This window comes from Liolophura sinensis, chromosome 13, assembly GCF_032854445.1.
Source record: "Liolophura sinensis isolate JHLJ2023 chromosome 13, CUHK_Ljap_v2, whole genome shotgun sequence".
Classification (NCBI taxonomy): Eukaryota; Metazoa; Mollusca; class Polyplacophora; order Chitonida; family Chitonidae; genus Liolophura; species Liolophura sinensis.
The window spans coordinates 12,619,567-12,645,581 of NC_088307.1; the positions used below are offsets into that span (position 1 = coordinate 12,619,567).

The window sequence follows — 26,015 nt, forward strand, 5'->3', positions numbered from 1 at the left end:
AATTCTAAAGCAAGTGAAAAGGGTTACTCAGAACACACCACCGAACGTCACTTCAGGCAACAACGATGTCACTTCCGGCAACCACATGAACAAAGCTACAATGAAGGTGACTCTGATGACGGGAACTTACGTCACTTGTTGGTTACCCTTTGTGTTCATTCGTTGCTCTGGTATTTTTGTGGACTGGAAACAATCGGAATCCCTTCAAGACACTTTATACATTCTCAGGCGGATAACCCTTCAGATTTTCATGGTGTCTAAATTCGCCAACCCCATTATTTACGGAATTTACAATCGGGAATTCCGTACGCAGTGTGGAAAATTACTTTGCTCTAAACTGAAAGTGAAAGTTGTTTCAGCACAAACAAAAAAACCAGAGCAAAAATTGTAGTACCCAAATTCTAATGCAGTTTTCCGGATTGGGTATAGTGCCAGCCCAATGCAATTCTCAATTTAGCGATATATCAAGTCGAGCTCCACAGAATAGCAATAATGAGAACAACAGAGAACTAAAATTTCTTGCGAAAAGATAAGAATATTTTATCAAAATTGTAGAAGCTTATGAAACAAAGTCTTGTAACTGGATGTCCTTGTAAGTGAATGTACATACGGCATTGTCTCTGCGTCTGACTTCAGGCTTAGCTCAGGAATTGTGGACTCCAAGCTAGTGAAGTCAAATCTGATAACATATACAGAAGCGATCGGGACAGTAGATGTTCCAAGAAGAGAAACACCAATGAAGGTATTTATTGCTGCAAAAGCCGCTTTCCTGAACAAACGGTCATGTGACTAAGAAAGAGAAACCCCAAATGTGTGTGTCAAAGCCTCACTTTCTTATAGAAAGCTGTATGTTGTGTTCATTTACGACCAGATTGCATGGCTCTGTGCTTGGATGACTTTTAAACTCTCTTCGAAACGTTTCTCAATTTTAAGGACTGGCGATATCAACTTGTCTGATATTTTATGATAAGATTCGGATATTTCCGTGACATACAGGTAAGGTCAATCGCAACAATAACATCACCTTCTAGCTGAGCATGATTTGATGAAACACAACAACAAGCCAAACGCCCAGTAGAAGTGTTCTTGCTGCTATTTTGTCTAAATATCCACTCAAGATAACGAAAATGATTCAGAGATGACTTCGGATTCCGCCGCTCTTACTTTGCACTTGAAAATAGCAAAGGACGCACATCATGCCAGCTCAGAAAGACATGTGTGTAACTGCATGCGGTCTGATCTGAAAAACCTCAGGACTTGTGTGTTCGCTTCATTTATAAGTAATTTTGTCGTGTCCTTGACGACCGAAACCAGAAAACGTTTATAGCTGCCAGAAACTTGAATACATATTGCTGGTTGACAAATCCCTGCAATCGAAGTCTAAACGCTTCCGGGCATTAGTCAAATCAAAAGATAAATACACATGTATAAAACTGCGAATCCAATCTATTTAATGGTTATTTCCACTGTGTTTATGTCAACACGGATATTGAGGATGTACCGCACTTTGAAATAGTTTCAAATGATCGTTTGTAGTCATCGATTGTTAACGTGAACACTGTGAGAGATATCCCCCTGACAATAGATCCATGCAAGGCTTGTGGCCTTGTGTTCTAAACGAATGTGTAAAAAATGTCAATGAACAAAGGAGAATATAGAGATTGCTTCAAATTTGCCAGTGTATTACCTTTTCGCAACTGGTGAAAACTTTAAAGTTTTTGAACGTCTCATTCATGAATAATATTTATCGAACCTTATATCTATGAATCTCAACTTGGTTTTGTGAAGGGGTGATTTCATTTTCGAACTTACACGTGTGTTTTAACAATATCACAGAATCCATCAACCATATTGATTATTTTTTCAATATATGATAAAAATAATTCCCGAGGAAAACTCACAACCATCTGCACATTGCTGCTGCAAGACCTTCCCACGGACGGCCGGAGAGGGAGCCAGCATGAGCTGGACTTGAGCTCACATCGACCGCATTAGTGAAAGGCTCCTGGGTCATTATGCTGCGGCAGCACGTACAAATGGCAATTTATTAAATCAGCATTCAATTTGCCTAAATTCAAAGTATGTAAAAATATTGAACGCACGAAGCAATTTGATATTCTTTTCTCTCCGTATTTAATAAGGTGTTAACTTAACATGTCAGGTAAGTATTCATTATCAACTGTGGCTTCAATTTTCACATTTAAGGGCAATATTCCTGGAGCTGGTCGGTTCATAGCACTCAGTACCGAGTATGTCCACCGTTTTAGCCTCACGAAGAGCGTGAACTGTGATTACTGTATGTTCAAATGAAATGTTTAAAATTATGAGTCCAATTAGGAGGTACAGAGTCAACTTGACACATATTAATTTTAATCTGTCCATATTGTTGCATTATCACTGGTTTCTGGGAGAATCATTTGCACAGTGAAAATAAAATTAATATCAGCATGTCTTTCCCACAGCATTTCTGCATCCTTAGTTTAGTTCAGTTTTTTAACCATTCTCATAGAGACAGCAAGGTCCATTTACAGAGGTTATAAGAAAAAAAATGGTAACAGAAATGAAAAACTAGAAAAAAAACTAACAGTCTGTAGACGCAAAACATAACAGATAATAAAGCTGTAGAGATTAATAACCAAACACGTGAGTTCCAAAGACACAAAAAGCTAATAAAAGACATGTTAATAGAACAAGTCTCTGCATTTGGTTTGAAAATGTTGTAAATCGGTAAAAATGTGAATGTCCGATCTCGAGGATAGTTTTCAAAAGGATTCTGGGATCTTATTAATACATTTTGAGCGAGATGCCCGGACAGGTGCTCTGCAAAATATTTTGATGCTTAAAAATATATACAATTGAAAAAACGATTTACACATCTATTTAGAAACCAGAAGATCAAAATATTTCCCTTAGGTTTAAATACCAGAATAGATTGACAGAAGCATTACTTATGGATAAGAATTCCTGGATTTATTGTATTGGTAAAGTTTCGACATGGAGTTATTGCATTGGTGACGTTTCGAAATTGAATACCAGAAGTTTAAACCGTTTACATAACCATGCTTACTGTGATATGTGATATTCCATCGATGACTTATAACACAAATACTTAATGAATTTCTTTGTAAATTTTCCATCCTTCCATCTGAACAGTTTTCATCAGGATTTCAGAGTACGCCGCCTAACTAAACATATATTGATACCTGCTAAGCTTTTAAAAGATTTGCGATTAAGAGGAATCTGAACGGTTTATTCACAATGTCTTTTTACGTGAGCCGAGAAGTTTAATTCATCAGTGAGATACATTTAAATTCGTGTACTGTGGTTAGTGAGTCTGATCCCAGACTATACTGAAATAGCCAGACCTTCTTTTTGAGAGTGTAGTTAATTAAAAAATATTTAGAACAATTCAGTTTCAGTTCCCAATCTTGGCACCAGTTAAAAGATTTGTCCTAACCAGATTGCAGATGAGCACAATAATTGAGATCAGATACAGTTTTGAAAATGTTGACGTCATTAAGAAATAGTACACATTTAGAGTGAGATAGCTGAAGCGGCACGTCATTTACTTACAAGAAGGGACGGTCCCAAGATGGGTTCCTACGGGACATCTGAAGTCTGACACTGCACCGTGCACCGCACATCATAACTCGTTCCTTCCAGTTATTTAAATACGAGTGAAGCCATTTTAACAAAAAATCAGAAACTCCTTAACATCTTAACTTGTAAACAAGTAAGCTACGATTGATGCAGTCAAACGCTTTTGAAAAATCTGAATAGATTCTATGTACATTCACACTGTCATCCAGTTAAGATGACACACAGTGGATAAAACATGTCAAATCCGTTACAGTGGACAGGTTTTTCCAAAAGCCATGTTGTTCACTACAAAAAATTTGCTCACAAAATTGTTTAAATTGAGCATTATCTAACATTTTAAGCAACGTCACCAATGAGAGGTAGTAAAGATACAGGTTTGTCTGCAAATTTGAAAACATGTAAACGTTTGCAAATTTTAAAACGTTTGGGAACACACTTTATTTAAAAAAACTTAAAAACGTCGATATAATGGTATAGCTAGATCATATGCATAACTGTACAAAAGCGGGCCTGCAATGCCATCCTAGCTGCATGACTTGTATGGAACAATATTTAACAAAACTTCTTGGCCCCATTTAAAGAACAAGAAAATTTAAATATCAAACAAATAACGATCAAAAGAGTATGCAATTTCACGCAGATGCATGCCATAAAAGATTCTAACCTGCACCTCGAGTTGATAAATTATCAATAAAGTCGGCGCCAAAATTCGCTGTGGGCACTCCATTTTGCCTAAGAACTGGTCTTGGCTGTTTTCAGACCTTACGTGTAAGGCGAGGAAAAATCGCAAAATTATGCAGCAGGCACGATTATTTAGAAAAAAATGTGCTCTTTTAAGCTTATAGTGTCATTGTTTTAAGTTTCCTTTTCCTTCAAGAGACAATTTGACGTTACACAATGTAATACTTGAGTTACATGCCATTTGTGGAATCTTCAACAGATCACTGTGTTAAAAACTGATATAGAATACTTGTTCATTAAGTCAGCAATACCAGAAAGAATTAAGGCATTATTATCTTCATCAAAAACATGACCAGGAAGTTCGGTCTTTCATTTTTTCAACGAAACTCCTACAGCGCTTAGTGCTATTCTTTACATTTTGTTAAAAAGATTCCACATACCCATTTTTGTGCTTTTTCAGTTCCTTTCTCATTTGACTTACTCTGAATAATTCATCGTCATTTTTGTTAATGCCACATTTTTTGTAGTCCTTCAAGGCACGCTCTTTAATCTTTAAAAATTATTTCAATTCAGAGTTATACCATGTCGGAAATGAGCGATTTCGCAAGCACGTTTTAGAATTATGTTTTTCATAATACAGAATAAAATATCATACAAGAAATTGAATGTATCATCAACGGAGTAAAAACAGTCAACAATAGATCAATCAAAAACCGAAAGGAGTATTTTCATGTTGCAAAAGTCCGCTTTCTTGTAGTTGAACACTTTCCGGTCGGTCTTCCGTGCACTTTTTCGTTTCTGCTGGATGTCTATGTGACCCACCACAGCCCGGTGAGTTGATTGCACCGCATTTTCAGTGTCACACATATAGGTACTACAACCTCGAACTATCACGAGATCAAACACCTTGTCAATTCACGTTTTTCTCGAGTTACATTGATCCACGTCGTGCACGGTCAATAAGACAAAGTTTGACACAGTTGAGGGCAACCACACGATGTACAATGGGCCAAGTTGGTTGGACATAAACATCGAATCCCATGTAATTTCACTCAGGTTTAACTCACTACAAGTAAGAATGTTGTCATTGTCTCTCATGGACTTACTTACCAACTCGACAGCTTTCTCTAGTTGGTCGACGGCCGCAGGGGTAGGGTCAGACGGTATATATACACAAGCCAGGATTGAATGAACAGCCAGCAAGAAACACTTTCACCCACAGAATCCAAAATGTGTTGTAGTGTTCCCGACAAACACACTGTAAAGTTGTACTACAGCCAATAGAACTCTATCCCCGAATACTTTCCCAAAAGTTACAATCCCGCCTGTATACTTTAAATGGTAAGTCCGTGAGAAATTCACCTTTAAAGGCCATGCACTGTGATTATGAAAAGAAAGATATTTAAATGCTTACCAACTGGGTGACGTAATCTTATATGGCTACCGAGCCGTGTCTCCAAGGCGAACATTTTTTAATCCATTTGGGTTAAACGTTAATGGTTTTGATGCATTCAAGGGAGAATTACAGTACACTTTGACGTCAGCTTGGCCGGGAAGTCACTAAATTCAATATTTGGAAAACACTTAAATTTTCTACAGATGTTTTATATAAGACTAGAGTAAACACACAACGATTAGCGCTCATCCCTAACCTCTGTCTAACAGGGGGTGTTAATTGTCCTCGGGCAATTTGCCCAATATATCAAGCAGTTTTGGTTATCTTCGGACAAGGGCAATTCCTTCAAAGCTTTGAGGACCCCCAAAAGAATCAAATCCAGATGGACACGGGAATACGAGCTGTAATGAATTCCTCCAACGTAAATAACACAGGGGTGGTGTTTCACTTAACCACTGCTGGTGTAGCAACTCAGCTCACCGTTTTCTTCATAACCTTTGTTCTTGGAGTCGTCGGGAACATCGTGTTGGTGTTGACAGTCTACAAGAGACCGGCCTTACACAGAGTCACCAACTACTTGGTGTCCGCTCTTGCCATCGAGGACACACTAGCGCTGGTGAATTACGCGATTTTTTATCCGCAAGCTTTGATTTCAGGCGACTGGTTTTTCGGGGATCCCACTTGTTTCATGCAAGTTTTTCTGCTTTACCTGGTCGGGTTTTGTGAACTCAATCTGATGGCAGTGATAAGCTTAGATCGCTACTTTGCCTGCTGCAGGCCTCTCCGGTATTCTCATGACATTACCCCACTGCGTTGGGCAGTTGCCATCGCTTGTTGTGGTGTTTACGCCATCCCTCTGGCTCTCTTTCTCATGGTTAAATGTCAAGCGTACGGATATGACGAATAATTCAAGAACTGTATCGTGGAGTTATCAAACACACCAAAGCAGCAGCACTGTTCGATTGCAGCTTTTTTTCTCTCAACTGTGCCCTGTACTACAGCCATTGCCGTGTGTCAATGGAAAATTCTAAAGCAAGTGAAAAGGGTTACTCAGAACACACCACCGAACGTCACTTCAGGCAACAACGAGGTCACTTCCGGCAACCACATGAACGAAGCTACAATGAAGGTGACTCTGATTACAGCGACTTTTGTCCTTTGTTGGTTGCCCTTTTTGTTCATTCGTTTTTCTGGTATTGTTCTGGACTGGAAACAATCGGAATCCCTTCAAGCCACTCTATACATTCTCAGGCGGATAACCTTTCAGATTTTCATGGTGTTTAAATTCGCCAACCCCATTATTTACGGAATTTACAATCGGGAATTCCGTACGCAGTGTGGAAAGTTACTTTGTTTGGATCATTTGTTTGTTGAGTTTCTAATGGTCACAGGTAAATTAATTTAATTAGTGCTTTAAAGAGCAAAAAGCTAAAAGAATAAAAGAGTAAATTTCTAAACGCCAGATCTCTGAACTGAAAGTAAAAGTTCTATGATACAGAAATTACAGCACAGCAAATAAAAGGAGAACAAAAATGGTATGACCCAAATTCTAAGGCAATTTTCCAGTTTGCGTATAATGGCAGCCCAATACCATTGTCAGTTCACCGAGATATCAACCCTAGCCCTGATAAACAGAATGGCAATGATGAGAACAACGTGTCACCAATTTTCTGTGCGAACAGTTATGTGTATTTTATTAAAACTGGAGAAATTTAGGTAACAAAATTGTGTACTTGGATGTCCCTTGTAAGAGAATGTACACAGAACATTGTCCATGTGTGTGAATCATAGCTTTGTTCCAGAATTGTGGACTCCAAGTTAGTGGAATCAAATCTTATAGCGAAGGGATCGGGACAGCAGTTGTTTCAAGAAGAAAAATACGGAAAATGTTGTAAAGTGTCTTACCTGAACAAACGGTCACTTGAAAAAGAAACAGAAACAGGATGTGTGTGGGGGAAAGTGTCACTTTTCTGTAAGAAAACTGTATGTTGTGCTCATTTACCACCAGATTGTATGGATCAGTGCTTGTATGGCTTTCAAACCCTTTTCAAAACTTTTTTCAGTTTTAAGCATTGGCGATATCAACTTGCCTAATATTGTATGGTAAGAATCGGCTATTCTCTTGACATACAGGTAAGGTCAATTTCAACAATAGCTTCACCTTCCAGCTGAGTATGATCTGATACAACGCAAGAACAAGCCAAACACGCGGTAGAAGTGTTCTTGACGTTATTTTGTCTAGTTATTCTTTGTTTAGTTATTGCTTCCAAATTTGACTACCGTTAAGCATTAGTTACTGGCTGGAATTGTCATGAATACCCACAATAAATTTTTTCATATTTTTTTTGAAAATATTATTATTAATATTATGTTATATCTGGGGTTTGGGGTCTGTTATTCAGTTTTTGCATCTTTGGCTGTGCGTCGTAATCAATAAAGAGCAGCGTCAACGACGTGGTTGTAGCCAAATGATGACACTTAAACGGTGAAATTCAGCAGCCTGTCAATCTTTTCAGTTAGTTAGTGTTTTGGCTATATATACAACCCTAGAAAGTTAACCATGGCTTATATGCAAGTACAATTATGCCAGATATGCGGTGATGTGAACAGAACTCTTTAGACGCCTCTGTTCTAGAATTACTGGAAAGGCTGTGTTGTGATATTTAATAAACATGCATTTTTGTGAATTTTAATTCAAAATTGTCTGGAAACGTAGAAACATTGTTTAAATACTTGCATACATGTATATACAAACTGTAGAAAATGTAGAAATGAAAACTTTCCCTTTGGCTTTTGTTTTCTTTACGATTTCTGACCATAACGATATTCACCATCACAGCCTAACGAATGTATTGGCGTTTTTCATTTGAACAGTTACATCAAATGTGAAACGATCGTGTTAGTGTTTGAAACATAGGCTACCATAAAAGCGAAGCTGATCTAAGTTCAGTGGACCCAAACCCGCAAAATCGAAGATCAACTGTCGACTTAAGATAACCTCCTACCTGGACCCTAATTCCTTTCGTTGTATCGGTTTATCTTTAGTTGAAGATTGAAGTCCAGCCTTATGTATCCGGCTTTCATTGAACTGGAATAACATCGCCATTGCTAATTTAACTAGAGCATCATTATCGGTAATGGTAATGTCGAGGTTTAATCCTCGAGTTTGAATTGACGCAATTGGAGTGAAGCTGCTCTTTATTAATAACACTGTCAACAACTGAATGTGGCTATTACTGTGGCAAGTTAACTTTTCTGTAAAACCTTTAAATAAATTAACTTACATCTCAGGGTGTGAACAAAATAATACTACGGGGCTTACCCTAGTTCTTCTAACATTGGCACAGGTATTAGTAGTGTTGAAAGTAGAATATTACATTTCTTTACTAGTCTTTTGGAAAAATAAAGATATGAGTGGGTTATTTGTTAGATGGTCTAACCATGTGAGAATAAGAAACACAATATTCCTGCTACAATTGCATGTACATTGGTTAAAATGGGTAGATCAGGTGTCCCAAAAATCAGAAGAAATATTGTATGACTGATGTCTTTAGGTTGGTTTTCTTTTTGTCACCCATCATCCTGAATGTCGTCATATAGGTTTAAAACGTCTTGGCTGCAGAGTTATATGCCGAGAGAGTAAGCAGATGTAAGACACATATCTGAACCGAGGTCACACAATCCTAGAATTTAATGTCATCCTCCCGGATGCATAGATAAACACAACTTCCATTTTACTACAAAAAAATAATATAATTTCCCCATGTCAATGCTGTTTTTGTAGAAAATCATAATGGGTATATTTACAAGGTTTAAGGGAAAATTTAAGTTTATACCTCTGCAATGAATGGGATTTGTTGACGGGAGCAAAATTTTAGATAATCATGAGTGAAAAGTTAATCCCTCTTGTTTCAATGCCAGGTTCCGCAGAAGGTTGCCAAAAGTTTGGCTCATTTCCTTGCACAGTCATTTCCTTGGTTCTGTGCCAAAAGTCTTTATAAAATGTACAAGGGGAAGGATAAACCCGGTCTACCAGGTATCCCACGACCAGGACTGCAGGTTTCACAAATCTACCGTCGTTGTGTCGTTGGCATCTCTTTAAATTTAACAACAAATGTTCCAAACGGCTGTCCTCCAGTGAATCTCCCAAGGGATAAAGTGCAAAATATGCTCTATGTGGCGATCAACGCTGGAATATTAAAGCTTGTCATGAACATATGCCCAATTCCATGTAATAAAACGGTCAGTTCTTCTTCGATTTCATGGAGGTGTGATTTATTCAAAAATAATGAGTTAGGATCATAATGAAATTTGAATGTGGGTACGAATGAGGGAGATGTTTGTTCTATGTATGTCCTATTTTCCCTTGATTTCAGTGAAAATGAAAACATCTGATCTGGCCAAAATCTTTTTAAACAGTAGAAAATAACCCAATTATGCAATGCAAACTGAAGTTTGTAGTGTCAGGTAATAGCACTTTATATTTTAGGCATAAAACGTCAGTAACTAAGTGTAGGCCATACGCTGCTTACCCTGTAGGTATTCGTGTTTTGATCAAATAGTTTTACCTGTGCCCATGAACAGTAACCCTTTAATGGTAGGCATTTGTGACAATCATGCCGTTTAGGCGAATTTTAATATTTACCTCTGACTTAAATAGTTCGAAAACATGGGCCCTATGCGCTGGTATCCTGTGTGTATATATGCTTGTATAAATCGATATTTGTTGCCAAGCAAATGTTCTTCCATAATGACTAATATCTGAAAAGTTGGCATATCATTCGTGTCATTAGGATGTATGGTTGTCACTTTAATGAATATCCGATACAGGATCGGTTCGAAATGGCTTTTCACCATAGTAAAGAGAAGCTGTGACAGTGATTCACTGTAGGCAAATTCTGATCAACACTGTAAGCTATATGTAAAGCCAGCTCACATCTGTTTGTAAATTTCCACGTAACTTACTAACAACTGTTATCAAATAGACCATTGCCTCCGGCCGTACGTGGAAAGGTCTGCCAGCAAACTGCAGATGGTCGTGGGTTTCCACCGGGCTGTGCCGGGTTTCGTCTCACAATAATGCTGGCCGCTGTCGTATAAGTGAAATATCCTTGAGTAAGGCGTAAAAGACCAATTAAAAAAAACATGAATAAATTAATAGTCTATTGCGAACTGTCCATTAACAACGCGTAATTGTCCAACCACAGAGCGGTATTATTGCAAATAGGTCAGTCGGATGTCCAACACATTGGTCACAAATGTTCTGTGTTTTAATGACGTCACAATGGCTTTCAGCGGGAATGGAATAAAATGGAAGGTTGTCAAGAGAAGGGGTGATGGGACATCGGGTGTGGTGAATCTGTTCGTACGGGATGAAGCCTTCGTCAAAGTAAAACTAGTTTGGACGAACAAATTGTGGACACCGAGTTACAGCACAAGATGACATATGCAGTACACAGATTACTGCATATGCATTACACAGATTACTGCAGATAAAAACATAGTAAAAACAAATCTCAAACACATGGAATAAATAAATATAAAGAGCGGTTTAATCAGGACAGCTAGTACAAGAGTACAGCATGAAAACAAAAACCAGAGCAGAGACGACGGTAAGATAGTTAGCACTTAAACTCACGCAGCCAATGAAATCCGGTCAAACTACCTCAGTTCCTCTTCTATTGTAACTGCTCACGTGAATGTAAAAATAGTACCCGTCTCATAGTGCAAAGGTTTATGCAGTAAAAATACAGAGTGACCTACTATTGAATCAAACAAGACAATTTGTTCGGAATTGTTTATATTAACATAATCATATCAGTTTTCTTTACACAGAACAATATCTTAGCCAAATTGTCCATTGCATAAAACCATTGTTCACAGATGGTCTGATCGTTTTGTAAATACATTAGCGGCAATCGACTTCAACACAAGGGAGTAAACACACGTTAAACAGTATGAATACAGCGCCTAATGTACACGACGATTGTAAAGACGTCTCAACAGACACACTTTTGGTAACATTTGAAAGTCGTCAAAAAAAAAAGGCTCTAAACTCCTTTTAACTCATCGCATCATGGACATACGTCATTCGTAGAGGATCTGCTCGTTAGCCTAAACAGCTTTACATACTGCGCTCGAAATTCCAGTCTGTATATATCGCTTTGCTACTGTATGTATATAAAAGTCGTCGAAAAGACAAGCATTTAAAACTCGTCTGTACTTACTCTGAAAAAATTTATTTTGACAGAAAATCTGCTGTTTGAGTGATGTTAGAGTGTGTTCTGTTATCATAACACAGAGTTCTGTCATATTCAACTTTATATCCTGATAGTCTAATGAAATAACAAAATAATTTGCAGCAATTGCAAAATACATTCTACACCACTCAGATAACAGAATTTTTGTTAAATTTGACACATTTTTAGTGTAATCTTACCGTGAAGAGACATTCGTAGTTGATCTGCTTCACAGCCTGGACATTTTTCCACATTCTGATGGAAATTTTACACTGTATGGGTCATTTTGCTGAGATTAAAATGTCAGGACTGAAGATTTCAACACGTCTGTATCTAAACTAAAAGAAAGCTAAATTATGAAGTAAGGATGATCATAGAGACAACTGAGTTAAAAAAAAAACTACTACTACATGTAATGTCTTGATTAAAGCTGGACAAACTTCCTTTGGCGTCAGAGTTCCTAAACTTTGATAGTATTGTCCACAAAGCCCACCATAGAATTTAAATGTTTAAACGGCATTAATTCTTTTCACAAAAATCTAAAAAAAATAAATGAAAGTATGCTTATGCATGGTTGTCTGTATGATGAACCTTACTTCATATTTTAGCTTTCTTGTACTTTAATCGGTGCTTGAAGAAACATCATTCACAGTTAGGCTATTCTGTTCGGCAGCCTGAACAATTTTCCACACTCTTTTCGAAATTCCATATTGTACACGCCATATATCAATGGATTTGCAAATTTAGAGATGAGAAAACTATGGAAGGTTACAATTCTTAAAATCCCCAGTATTTTGCGGTGGTTATGGGATTGTTCCCAGTCTATTACGATCCCTGAAGCACGAACCACCATATACGGTAACCAACATATGACGTAAGTTCCGGTCATCAGAGATACCGTCGTGGTGGCTTTGCGAGATGATTCCCCGGATGTTGTCCCGTGTGCAGCGGAGGTGATGTTGGCTGGTTTACAGTTGGTAATTTTTCTGACCTGCTTTAATATTTTGTACTGACAAATTGCCATTGTCATCGAACTGGGAAGTGACACCAAAACAAACAACACAGCAGTGCAATACATTGCTTGTTGGTTGGCTGTAAACTGTATTTGACAATGGCGCGTATAAGAATTGTGCCCATAAAATTGACACCCAAGTGTCAGACACAATGAGAGAATGGCGGGAAACAACCAGCAAAATCCAATAACAAACGCGCACCGGCGAGGAGTAGCCATATTTGAATATTGTAACGGTCTGCAGCAAGCAATGTAACGGTCCAAACTAATCGCCCCCATTAAATACAGCTCACAACTTCCGTAGAAAAGTGAAAAGAACACATACACACCACAAGCTGGTAGACTTAAGGCCGCGTCGCCTCTAATCCGCTGTTGTGGATAAAACCCGACATTAGATAAGGAAGCCAGAAGGTCTTCGACAGCGAGAGCAGACACAAAGTAGTAAGTAACTCTGTGTAAGACCGGTCTCTTGTAGACTGTCACAAGCAACACGATGTTTCCAACGATAGCCAAGTGTGAACCAACAGCGAAGAGAACGTATTGGGTGACAACAACTCCGGTAGAGAATCCATTTGCGACGGTTTGAGTAGAGTTGTTCATTTTGCCTGCCGTTCACCTCCAATGAACTTCGATCGATTTTACGCTATCACTGATTGATTCACGTGGGAATTTGTCGACAAACAGATGGCGTGGGTCACGTGTTATGAACTTCAATAAAAAGTGCATTGGTGATTAAAACTCATCGGATTATATATTTCTGTTATGGATATGAATATTTTTGTCATATCTAAATCATACATGTATATTTATTTATTTATTTATCTGATTGGTGTTTTACCCCGTACTCAAGGATATTTCACTTATACGACGGCGGCCATGGTGGGTGGAGAGCGAGCAGAGCTCGGGAGAAAACCCACGACCATCCGCAGGTTACAGGCAGACCTTCCCACGTCATACATGTACATGCACTGCCTCTACAAATTATAATACCCAACAAAAATATAAACGCACATTTTATATTGTTTTCTATCAGTATAAAATAACGCGCATCCATTTTCAGTTGTGGCTTCAACTGAAACCAGATTTTTACAGTTTAGGGCAATAATCCAAGATCCATGTCAGAATGAAATAGAGTAGTCGGTAATCACAGTGCACAGCACTCAGTACCAAGTGTGTCCCCCGTTGGCATTACGAAGAGCGTGAACTGTGATTACCGAACACTCTCAACAATCTGGTTAAAACTAAAGCCATAATTGATTAAGAAAAGTTACCCTGATTTTCGAGTTAACTCGTTATTTAACACTGACAAATAATAATATAAAATTGCTTCATACGTTTATATCTTTGTTTATTATTTTTTCATATAACTTAAATAAATCAAAACCGTTTATACCCTTCCATTCGTTTTCAAAATCCATCCAATCAGCAAACACTCACGCACAAAAATGGTTCAACAGTACTGCACGTTGAATCGCCAAAATATAACTGCGGAAATAGGTGAATGCCACTTTGAAAAAAATCGATAAAACCTATATTTGCACTAATCGTAATTAAAAAAAGGAAATCGCAACACCTTTAATACGAAAACCGGACTTACCTGTCCTCTCTGAAAACCTAATGAGACTGAAAAAGATAACGGCACATTGCTAAAAAAAATGATGGACCCTGCCCCGTCGTAAGAAACGCTCGAGTGTGGTCACTGTGTAAATTCAACAGCATTTAATTCACCGACATGTGTTTGTTTGTATCCTAAGCGACGCTATCCCATCAAATAGTTTTAGAAATCCCATCCATCGTTATATATTTACATTGCATTAGGCATTATTGATGTCCGCATTTAGAGTCAGATTTGAAACAAACGGAGGTTTGGTTCTGCTAAGGCATTTTATTTGCTTTAGAAAGTATATTGATCAGTAAATGTAGCTTTCGTCATTGTGTCATGACACTGGATACTTTGTTAATATGCACTAAAGATTTACAGATTTACTGGCCCAGTGGTTAGAAGATCCCCGGGATACGTGGCAACAACCCCGGGGCGGGTCATACCAAGGACTAAAACTGGTACTTGTTGCTGATTTGCTTGGCGCTCAGCACTAAGAGGTTAGAGCAAGGAATCAGGACTTGCTGGCCCTGTGTCTGTATAATATGACTGGGTGGGGTGTCAAGTCTGGTGTCTTCATCATGACACTTCAGTGGCGGCAGCACTTTGACGGCACCCTCCTACAAAAAGACACAATGTGTGTACACTCCCAATGACTCCTCGTTGTCAAGCCTTAAAAATTATGAAGTTGTACGCGAAAGCCCACGTACACATATATCTGTTAACTGTTTAACGCCGTAGCTATCATCAATGCCAAAAATAGGAAAACATCTTACAGAAAACATTGATCTCGACTGTTACATTACAAGCTCTTTGCCCTATAAACTTGACTGAGGCATAGTAACAGAAATAAGCCGCAGTAGTATTCCTTTCGTGTTTTTGCGATTTAAACCTTTGCCCTTTCTGGTTTGTATTTATTGTGTTTACAATCTGTATTTATTGTGTTTACAATCTGACTTTTTTCAGGTCAAAAGAAAAACAAAACGGAAGCGGAAGCAATCGGCTTCCAAATATATACCGACACCAATCTTTCAAGTTTGAAAGAACATTTCGTACAGAAACGAAAATCTGAACGAAAGCACCGAAGGACAATTGGATGGGCGATCCTGAACAAATTCAGTCGTAAGCAAGTTTTCTTGACGAAGAATTTCCATTCCAAATCTGACTTCAATCTATAGCGTCTGTACATTGTGTGGAAAGAAAAGTTTGGGCGCCCAGAGGAATGGCGAGACGAACGGAAAGAGGGACATGTGATTATAGCCTACTACAACACTTTCCGTCATTAATGCACGCAGCATGAATACGACAATCAGAACTACTGTCAGGGAATACACTACTTAGAAACACACGATGGGAGGTAAACGTACGTTCGAAATAGAAAGCCTATGATTGGTATATATTCAATCACTAATTTACGGGCATAAACATCAGTGATTATAGTTATCGTTAACTGATGACAGTGGACTAAAATAACATAACCTCTCTTTCAATAGCACCACACTTTGTTAGATTACCATTGGCAAATGGTGACAGGTAACTGTGGAAATACAGGACTTACCTCCCTCCTTTCCTGGCACACCTCATCAGACAGATAGGCTAGAGAGCAGGCCGGATTCAGCCGATAGAAGTGACGGCATCGTCACGTGTGCTCTCCACAGCTCTGCGTTAATGGATTTCTATGAGTAGGCTGGACAGTAGTTTCACGACCGAGAAATCTCCTGGGATAGTTTTTACAATTAGCTGTTGACATACATCAATGTTCATTCAACAAGCACTATTGAGCCTTATATTTGTGCTTGCTTCTTATGCCAAATACTTATGTTTACAGAGTAAATTATAAAGGGCAAATACACGATTAGTGAAAGTCACCAAAATAATATTAGTTTTGTACATACAAAGTTGGCTGTGTTTCGGAATGTGACGGAATACTTGAAGGCCTTGCAGCAACATAGAGCAATTCTTCTAAAGTGCTTGGCACAAACAGAGAGAAAATTGGTCAAACATAAATTACAGCTGAGTATAGCCCTCTTACATAATTATCCTGCAGCCATCATGGTCATCACCTTTTTATGAAACCCTAACCTAGGTCACATGTATGTTAAAAAATACAGAACACTTAAACGCTGCCAGGCGAAGATCCACTATTCACCATCATATGAAACCTATTACTTTTTTAAACTTTTTCCAACTGGGTATAATGGCTTTACAATATTGGATTGCATTGTAGTCTACTCTACCAAGTGGGTATCAGTGACGTCGTATGCATTGTTTTGGCTTCAAACAGTTCCGAGAATGCCTTTACAACTGTATATGTAGGTATTTATTCATTTCTGAATACAAAAGCGTATGTGTGCATGTATGCTTGGGGTTTAACGTCGTACTTGACAATTGTTAGTCATATGACGACGAGGAGTAATTAAGTGCAATACAAACGTGTAGCAGTCTACATTCATGTATATGCATTATGTGAAAGTGGAAAAAGCTGTTGTAGAGTTTGGTGGCCGTTTTTCATCTACAAAGACTTTGTTATTGGTTTTATTTTGGAGGGTGGAGGGGGGGGGGGGGGTCCAGCTTTCATATTTACCTGACTTTCTCTGATATGAAGTTTAAACAGAACCAGTGGGTATTGCTCGTTGTAATAGCTCCATCTGAGGAATTAAAACAAAAGACATCAGCATGGAAAGGAAACACATTCAGTGACATAGTTGGCAAAGGGTCACAAGTAAAGGAAAGGACAATAAATAATATAACCTAACAAGTGGTCAAAAACAGATCGAGACAGACCTAAACGACAGCAGCCAGTTGGGTCCGACGTGCTGGGTAACCGTATAAATTAACTTTCGATCTGGAATTCTCACCACGCCATTGGATTCGCCGTGGGTTCACCTTTCTTCAATTTTCACTTAAATCAATGTGTCGAAACAGACAGTCGTCACCCATCAACCAAGAAGGACGTTCCACGTCAGTTATCGAAAGGTCAATTCCCAAAACGACGCGAAAAGAAACAACTAAAGAGCTAAGAAAGTATATAAAGTACTAAAATAGGAAGAAATCGTGCAAAGGGAAGCAGTCAACAGTTTTGAATGATGCTGGAAAGATGTAAGGTATGCTCAGGGCGACTGAGCCAAATCAGCATTCTGGACACTTTCAAGGAGCATGTGTTTGTCGTCTGTTATTTAACAGTGGATCATTCGAGTTTAGCATGCGCAGCAAACCCAAGAGCAATCGCCAATACTCTGGTGCGTTTGTTAACATCTGTAAATAGTCAAAACAATCCTATTTGAATTTTTTGGGACATCAAACTGTTTGCTTTCCAGAAAAGAAACATAAATCCATTAATCCAGTGCTGTGGACAGCAGAAATGACAATAGGTTTACGTAGGATGAGATATCCACTGGTGCCATCGAATCTGTCGCCGTCCGTGTCTGATGAGGCCAGTCGGAAGAAAAGACAGGTAAGTCTACTGTGATTAAGCTGATTTAAAGCATTAAATCTATTCTGGAATATGCAGATTATAAAGATCTACACATGGCTAAATCTATTTGATAGAAAAGCCATTCTAGACTAGGGAGAAAAACGAGATCAATGACGACAGTGTGATAGAGTTTTAAAATAGTCACACGTAACCGGTGAAATTAAGCGTAATTTACCTGAGTTAGGGTTTTATTCTAACTGCTCAAGTAATTTGCTTAAGTATTAGCAACCTATACACCCTCTAGCACCATAGTTTACGCAGAATTGGGTAAAAGCATGCAGTGTTGGTTACCATTTAATAGAAATTGTCACACTCATACTTGGACGATGAGGTTACAATGTTGTTAAAATTGGATAAATCTATAATGCCTTAGACGTGAAAGGAAAGTTACAGTGCTTTATAATGGAGACCGATATATTGGGAGGAATTTAATCATTGGAGATATTCTAAAATAACGGAAAGAATTATATTGGAATACAATCGATTTTTATGAGAAATGTCAGATATGAATATTTGAGGTCATGGTGCGAGTGTTTAAACATTTACGTGAAGCGTTAGAATGAAAACCTGACCAAAGACCCGATTACAACGATTGCGTGTGATGATTTGCCAACTATCACATTGCCTTCGCTGCACCGGTTTTACTCACTATCTTTGGTGTTTTTTATATCGGCACAGAATACAAGCCTAACGACCCGGTATGACCCTCAGCTACCTGGCGTAGGACCAGTTTTAATTTCTATAGGATGAGAATCATTTATGATAAAAGTTTCCAGGCGTCGGCAGATGTTAATATTACAATATGTAGTGAATTCTCGGGGTCTTCAAAAACTTCCTGTAAATCCAGTTGAAAGTTTAGTTTATTTTCGCCTAATCCATTCAACTTTATGAAAACAAAAGGATGCTTTTTTGAAGACTCGCAAGGAATTCCTATACCGGCACTTAACCTGGGGATTATTCTCAGAAATGTCGGACTACAATTCTGAAATTTAAATTGGTTTCCAAGTCTATAACATCGACATTTTTTCTTGCATCATTTAAAACTGTTGAGAGCTTCTCTGTTACCAGGTTTATTCATTACTGATATGCTGTTTCAAATATATTCCCTTTGGAACTTTAAGTTGTTTTGGGCATGGGACATGTGATTATCGATTTTGAACGCCCTCACTCTCCGTAATATTTACTTGTGGCACATGAATGTTGGATTTCTCGCTGGGATTCAAAAGTGGAGCACTGTTTTGTGGGAATGATTTTTTTTTTTTCATTTATGATCTTAAAGGATAACAATATGCTACCAGAGACATAAATTTCAATGAACCTGCCCAAGTAACTCGTCAAAAAGAGCATTTTTATTTCACTGATTTCTTTTCTTTCTGCTTATTTTTATTTCAGATAGTTGGTATCAAATCCGAAGAAAGTAATGAGTGTCTCCTTAGAGTCTGTGAGAACGAGCCACCGTGGGAGAACGTTCATCAAAGATTTCATCGACACAAAAATGAACCAATGTTCATTAATCCACTGGTATGCAGATGAAGTAAAAAATTAAGTTTGAAATCCAAAAATATTAATGAGGTTTTGTGAAAGTTCTGTATCAATTTAAAAAGAAAAACCTGGTTCAAATTAACATATCAGTTAGGAAGGAGAAAAACGGCTGTCCAACAAAGCCCTTTGGCAGTGTTGTGACCTGACTTCGTCGTCAGATCTCAAGATTCTGTCCTCAGAAACGTCCTCTTAATTCTGACAGAGTAAAAAAAGACCACGTAGAAGTAGAACAAGGACCTGCTGAATCAAATTAAAAAATAACATGAACAACTCAACACAAAGCGAAATAGATTTTCGACTGGGGCTGTGCTGACCCAATCAGTTGTTTTCGCCATTAATTCACACCTCGCTATAGTTGGAAGCATCCTTTTGGTTGTGACTGTCTACAAGAGACCGGTGTTACACAGAGCAACCTACTACCTGGTGTCCGCTCTTGCCGTCGAGGACCTTCTGGCTTCGTTAAACTACGTCGTAGGTTACTCACACGTGTTCATTCTGGGTGAATGGGTTTTAGGCATAAGGCTTGTGGACTATATGCTCTTCTGTTGTTTTTCGTTACGTGGCGTGCTGTAGACCTCTTCATCATTGGAGACTCGTTACTCCTCGCTGCTGCGGATTGGTGATCGCATTTTGCTGGATGTTTCCTATCCCACTCTCACTTGTCTCCATTTTAGTATGCCAATCCTTCGGGTATAATTCCAACCTTAACATATGTGAAGTAGACTTGTCAAGCAATGAAAAATCGTCGTACTGTTCAGGAATGTTGTTTGCTTTAACATATCTCCCCTGTTCTCTGATAATTGCGATTTGTCAATTTAAGATACTAAAACAGGTAAGACGAGTTATCCACAATGCACCTCCAAACGTCACTTCCGACACGTACAGGACAACAACCGGGAACTCCTCTAACAAAGCCACTATGACGGTGTCTCTGATCACCGGAACTTACGTTACATGTTGGATTCCTCTTTTGATTGTGCGCATGTCGGGCGTCTTTGTGGACTGGGAACAATCCGATGTCCACCGTAAAACTCTGACTAGCATAAAACCTGCCACCTTTCATATTTTTATAATCTCCAAATTCGCAAATCCCTTGATATACGGATTTTACAACCTTGAATTCCGCCGAGAGTGTGATACATTATTCAGTGCATCATAAAGATGATCGTGAATGTATTGCAGGTTTTTCAATTAAGAAACCGTTTGTAAAACTAAATCAGATTTTCACATACTCTCGTAGAATCTCATTTGCCTCCAGTGGACAAGTTTATAGCAGAAGTCTTGAAAATTCCAAGTTCAACAACAAAATACACGTGATATCAGTGAAATGTGAGCTTTATCTCATGCAAAACTGCTCTTCTAGACGCTAGTTTTCTCCACATGAGAATGTTACCGTACGGAAAAGGGAAACGTCTCATTGTTCTGTGGCGTGAATTGCATAATAGCCCCTTTGTATCAGGAAATATAAAACTAAAAAGAGTACGAGAGACGTCAACCACGAGCGGAAGTTTAGCTAACAAGGTGACACTATACAAGGCTACACTCGAAGCTACGGCACTCAGCAGAAGTCTATGTACTTGGTTGAGTGTCTACAAGTCCGGAGGATGTTACCAAAGTCCTTGCAGGGACTCACTGCTGCTTCAACTGCTTTTTGCAGTCACTGACAATATGTTGGCCAGGATGAAGGCCCACACACTTGAATATTTCCATACAAACATCGGAATAAGAGGTAAGGTGTTTGAATGAGCGCTGGAAAAGTCTTTTTTGTTTGCGTCTTAAAGACTGGACGTGTTTGACTAGATGCGATGGTCAAAATTTCGATGGAAAATTTAAAAAACAAATAAATTAACATTTGTAAGGAGAATTGCCGTTACTTTTCATTGTTTATACTTCTTAGTTGTTAAGCCAACGAGTAAGTAATCCACGACTAAGTTTAACATGTTGACCTCCATACAGTTTGAAATGCTTCATGCTGATGACGTCATATAATTTGTTTTCATACATTTAAACTGTGTGTGGTACCAACCTATCCTCCCTGTAGTTGGGACAACCTTGCTGAACGCTATGACGTTATTACTTGACATCAGTGTCGGGTCGCGCGAAAAAATTCACTGCGTGGAAGTTGCGATATATGCGCTCGACGCCTCGTTTCTCTGGGTAGTACGCATTTGGCAGATGAGTTCGAATTACATATACGTGTATATATTATCAACCCACCTTATATAATACCATTATTTCTTCATTGTACTTTTGGGATGTTAATCATTTAACACGATTCTATCAAAATGATTATATTTAGAACGGACCTCCCTGTCTCATTTAAAAGGCAAGCATTACTACACAGACACACAATCTGTGGTTGTATGCATGTCCGAATAACTGTCCTTATAAAAAAAAAACCTTTGGGGTTTGCACAGTTGGTGATATTGTATTTATTCGATGTTTTACGTTGTACTCAAACATATGTCACTTATATCTTCAGGCTCTGGATGAAGGAAACTGTGTCTCACACATGTCTCACGCATCATAAACCGGTTTCCCCCAACTCTTTGTTGACAGGGGATAATCTGAAACCCACCGCAAAACTCTCACCGTCGAATTGTCACTTTCCATCTGTTTTTCATCTCCAAGTTCGCTAATCCACTGATATACGGAATGTACAACTTTGAGCCTACCGCTATTCAGTACAAGAGATCATAGTAAAAACAAACCATCACTAAGCTAAAGCGACAAGAGCCGGGATTTTATCTGTTATTTGTGATCATATGCCAACCATGACATTATCGCCACTGCTCTGGATTTACTGTCCATGTCGGATTATTTTATTTTCTAGCCTTTTCAACACAGTTTGATTTTGTTTCATGGTTGCGTTTTGGTTGGTTTCTAGGAATATCGTAATGAAAACTACGTTATTGAAAAGACCTTTTAAGTCTTCTTCAAAGTTCTTTTCATGCATTGTACAACATGGACTGGAGCTGGGGAATACTTATTCGCAGCGTTCACTTGAGGTAAACGCGGTAGTGGAGGAAGGCGACATGCTTTTTCAGCTTCCTGTTTGTATCAGATTGTTTCATAGGAACCTGTGAAGAAGTCACAGAAGGCAGGTGTAAATTGAGGCGAAAAAGTGTGTGTGAGAGGCCGGCGGCTGGGGGGAGGGATAGGTGGAGGGCGGGATGTGCAGTGTATTATAGGGCGGGTACTGTGGTAAAATAGAAATAAATATTTCCCTAGCTAGGAAGACCGTCATGTAAGCAGACATGAAGAAATGATGGATGCCACATGGTTTGTCATGAGGATAAACCTTTCTATTGAGGACGTATGGGACTCAGATATGACTACATTATGTATATCTAAAGGACAAATTGATAGGAGTGGTCTATTTTATCACCAATTCTTATCTAAGCTGGCGGCCAAAAGAAACTTTACCATAAATTCATAAAATTCAGCCATAAATTGAAATTTAGCAAACGTTTTCAGCGAATTTGATCTGCTTAGCCCAGTAAAAATCAAAGTCACTGGTCATCATCGATGGGAAGTGTTATGTGGATGACATTTTACGTCCGATTGTTCTGCCCTTCCTTCGCCAGCATCCATGTGGTGTCCTTTTCCAGCATGACAACGCCAGAGACAACGACTTCAACGTCTTACCATGGCTTGCACGTTTCCAAGACATATCTCCCATAGAGGACCGCTGGGAAGCCCTGGATCGTCACGTAAGACAACGAGCACAGCTAACCAGCAAGAACTGGCGCAGGCACTTGACGAAAAATGGTATCGTATCCCACGTGACCTCATCAGACAACTGACTTTCTCCTATGAGAATTTTTGCATGATTGAAGCAAGGGGTGACTAAACAAGGCACCGATGAGGCGACTTTATCAAACTGAACAATGTTTTCCTACTCACCCGATTGGTCATCAAACTGAAATGTCGATTTTTTTACCCCAACCCCCTTCGGGCACATGTGCTGGCTATATGCGCTGCTGTACATTTCCTTACCTTGGACGTGGATGAACTAAACATATTGTTGTTTTCAATATATTACATTTCCAGCATCTTTTGTTTTGTGTTATTACAAATTTGGGCCATTAAATCTATGGTAAAGTTTCTTTTGGCCGTCAGTTTATTTGCAGTTTTAACACGTTTGTCTACGGTATTTGTGAATCGACAAAGTAGCGAGACGGTCAATCAGTGATAACAATAAATCGCAGTTTTTTCTGGACTTTTCTGCCTAGTTTTGAATTACGCTGAAGGGCAATACGAATAACTTCACACAAACCGCCATGGATGGATTCTCTGCTGGATATGTGATGATTCTGTTCTTCGTTTTGGGCACTAGTTCACACCTGACTATCGTTGGAAAGATCGTGTTGCTTGATACAGTCCACAGGAAATGGATTTTACACACAGTTCCATATTGTATACTAGCTTGGTGCCTGCTATCGCAGTCCAGGACCCTCTGGCTGTCATATCAAATGTCGGGTATTATCCACAACAGCGGATTAGAGACATTTCTTCTCACGTTTATACGGTAATCGTGAGCTGTATTTAATAGCAACGATTAGTTTGGACCGTTACATTGCTTGCTGCAGGCCGCTACAGTATTCAAATATCGGTACTCCTCGCCGGTGCGCGTTTGTTATTGGATTTTGTTGGTTGTTTCCCGCCATTCTGTCATTGTGTCTGACACTTGAGTGCCAATTTTATGGGCACAATTCTTATACGCGCCATTGTCAAATACAGTTTACAATCAACCAACAAGCAATGCATTGCACTGCTGTGTTGTTTGTTTTGATGTCATTACCCAGCTCGACGACGTTGGCGATTTGCAAGTATAAATATTAATACAGACCAGAGAAATTACCAACAGAGAACGTCACTTCCGCTGCGCACAGGACAACATCTAGGGACTCTTTTGAAAAAACCACCATGACGATGTCTCTGTTGACCGAAAATTACGTCATACTTTGGTTACCGTGTTTAGTTGCTCGTGGCTCAGGGATCGTAGCACATGTAGACTGGGAACAATCCCTTGACCATCGCAAAACATTTGGTCTTTCAAGAGTTCTCAGCTTCCAAAGCCTTCTCATCTTGAAATTTGCAAATCCTCTCATACATGACATGTACATTATGGAATTTCAAACAGAGTATGGAAAACTATTTCGACTGTCGAGCAGATCTATTAACAACGTAATCTCTTCAAGGTACAATTAAGTACAGATGGGCTGGAAACTCATCCGTTTCAATAAGCTGAGATGTTGACATTTCTGGCAACCAACACGAGAATCTCGCTTTACTTAGCCTACATTAATACGGTTTTTGATGTTTCGATGATCTTTACAACATATGTAGAGAAACAAGTTTCTAAACCTTGTCAAGATAAGTTAGTAGAAAGCCAGGCAAGACTTTCAAATCACATCTTCAAAGAATTTTATTTTAAAAGAAATTTAACCATAGTGTTGCGTCAGAACATTGTAGCCTACACGTCCCAGGACGGTCAATTGAAGTAGTATTTGCAAGCTGGCAGAATTTCCGAGGGGGATGAGAAGTAGAATGTTGATTTTATTTACACGTGATAATGCTGCCACCATCAAAAGTTTTCTCCTGCCGGAAGTATTCGCTATGGGGATAGACAGGCAGCATGGCTAGACCGCGCTTACTCGATAAATGGAGTAAACATTACTGTATAAGACGTTGACGGAAACACAGAAATGAAATAAATTTACAAACAATTCATTATTTATTCAAGAAACTTGGGCATGAGGTATTTCAAAATTTTCTATCAAAACAAGAGGTATATATGATCCATTTCCTTAAAAAGAAAATAACATGAAATAGCAAATACCTTCAACAAAATGGCAGCCGGTAAATGTAACTGGTGTAAATTCTGGTCTGCATGAAAGAAATAGTCAAAAATGTCTTTGTTAGCAATTTTGTAATCGTCGACACTTTTGAATGAACAGCAAAACCTATCAAAACTCCAGTGTTTTTGTCTACAATGATTTTCTAACTGGAAACGAAAGCTTTTTCGTCGTGCTTAATATTTAGAGGGCATATTTTCGTGTCTAGGATGACGTTTGAGCAAATTCTAACAACGCTTTGTCTACAATAGTTGAATTCAATTCATCATCAATTGAACAGTTTACCGTAGACTTATTCTCCAAATTTAATTTTTGTTTACATCCATCCTGTTGTATTATAACTCAGCAGTAGTGTAGCATCTCCAGGAGTGTTTGCATTTGCCGTGTACATTAAACATTGTGTACAAAGGAATAAGCTTGTATTTATTCACCTCCCTTATCTTGCGGTTACATGCGGATAACGAGTTTACAGACAGCCTGGCGGGTCAACAAGGACATTTCTGTTGGGTTAGCGTTCTGTCAACAAAACTGATATGATAACTGTCATGCACAAAATTCAGAAGAAATGGTCTCCTCGTACTATTCAATGATATGCAAAAAGCCGTCATA

The 26,015-nt window shown here is 38.7% G+C and overlaps 1 protein-coding gene across 1 annotated transcript; it reads right to left on the reverse strand.

Annotated features, from left to right (window-relative positions):
- Nucleotides 1-2,187: 2,187 nt before the first annotated feature.
- LOC135480873 (putative olfactory receptor 13C6) lies at nucleotides 2,188-13,528 on the reverse strand. The gene is made up of 3 exons (XM_064760803.1): nucleotides 13,125-13,528; nucleotides 12,117-12,171; nucleotides 2,188-2,352 (listed from the first exon to the last, which is right to left on the reverse strand). Exons 1-3 carry the CDS (start codon nucleotides 13,526-13,528, stop codon nucleotides 2,188-2,190), a joined length of 624 nt encoding a protein of 207 aa, XP_064616873.1.
- Nucleotides 13,529-26,015: the final 12,487 nt, after the last annotated feature.

Bases quoted from the DNA above. Each gene is read 5' to 3' on its own strand.
- LOC135480873 (XM_064760803.1), bottom strand. From the start codon at position 13,528: ATGAACAACTCTACTCAAACCGTCGCAAATGGATTCTCTACCGGAGTT. The intron at 12,172-13,124 runs GTTTGTTATTGG...AATTTCCATCAG, and splicing joins GCTACTCCTCGCCGGTGCGC to AATGTGGAAAAATGTCCAGG. The intron at 2,353-12,116 runs GTAAGATTACAC...ATATGTGTCAAG, and splicing joins ACTACGAATGTCTCTTCACG to TTGACTCTGTACCTCCTAAT.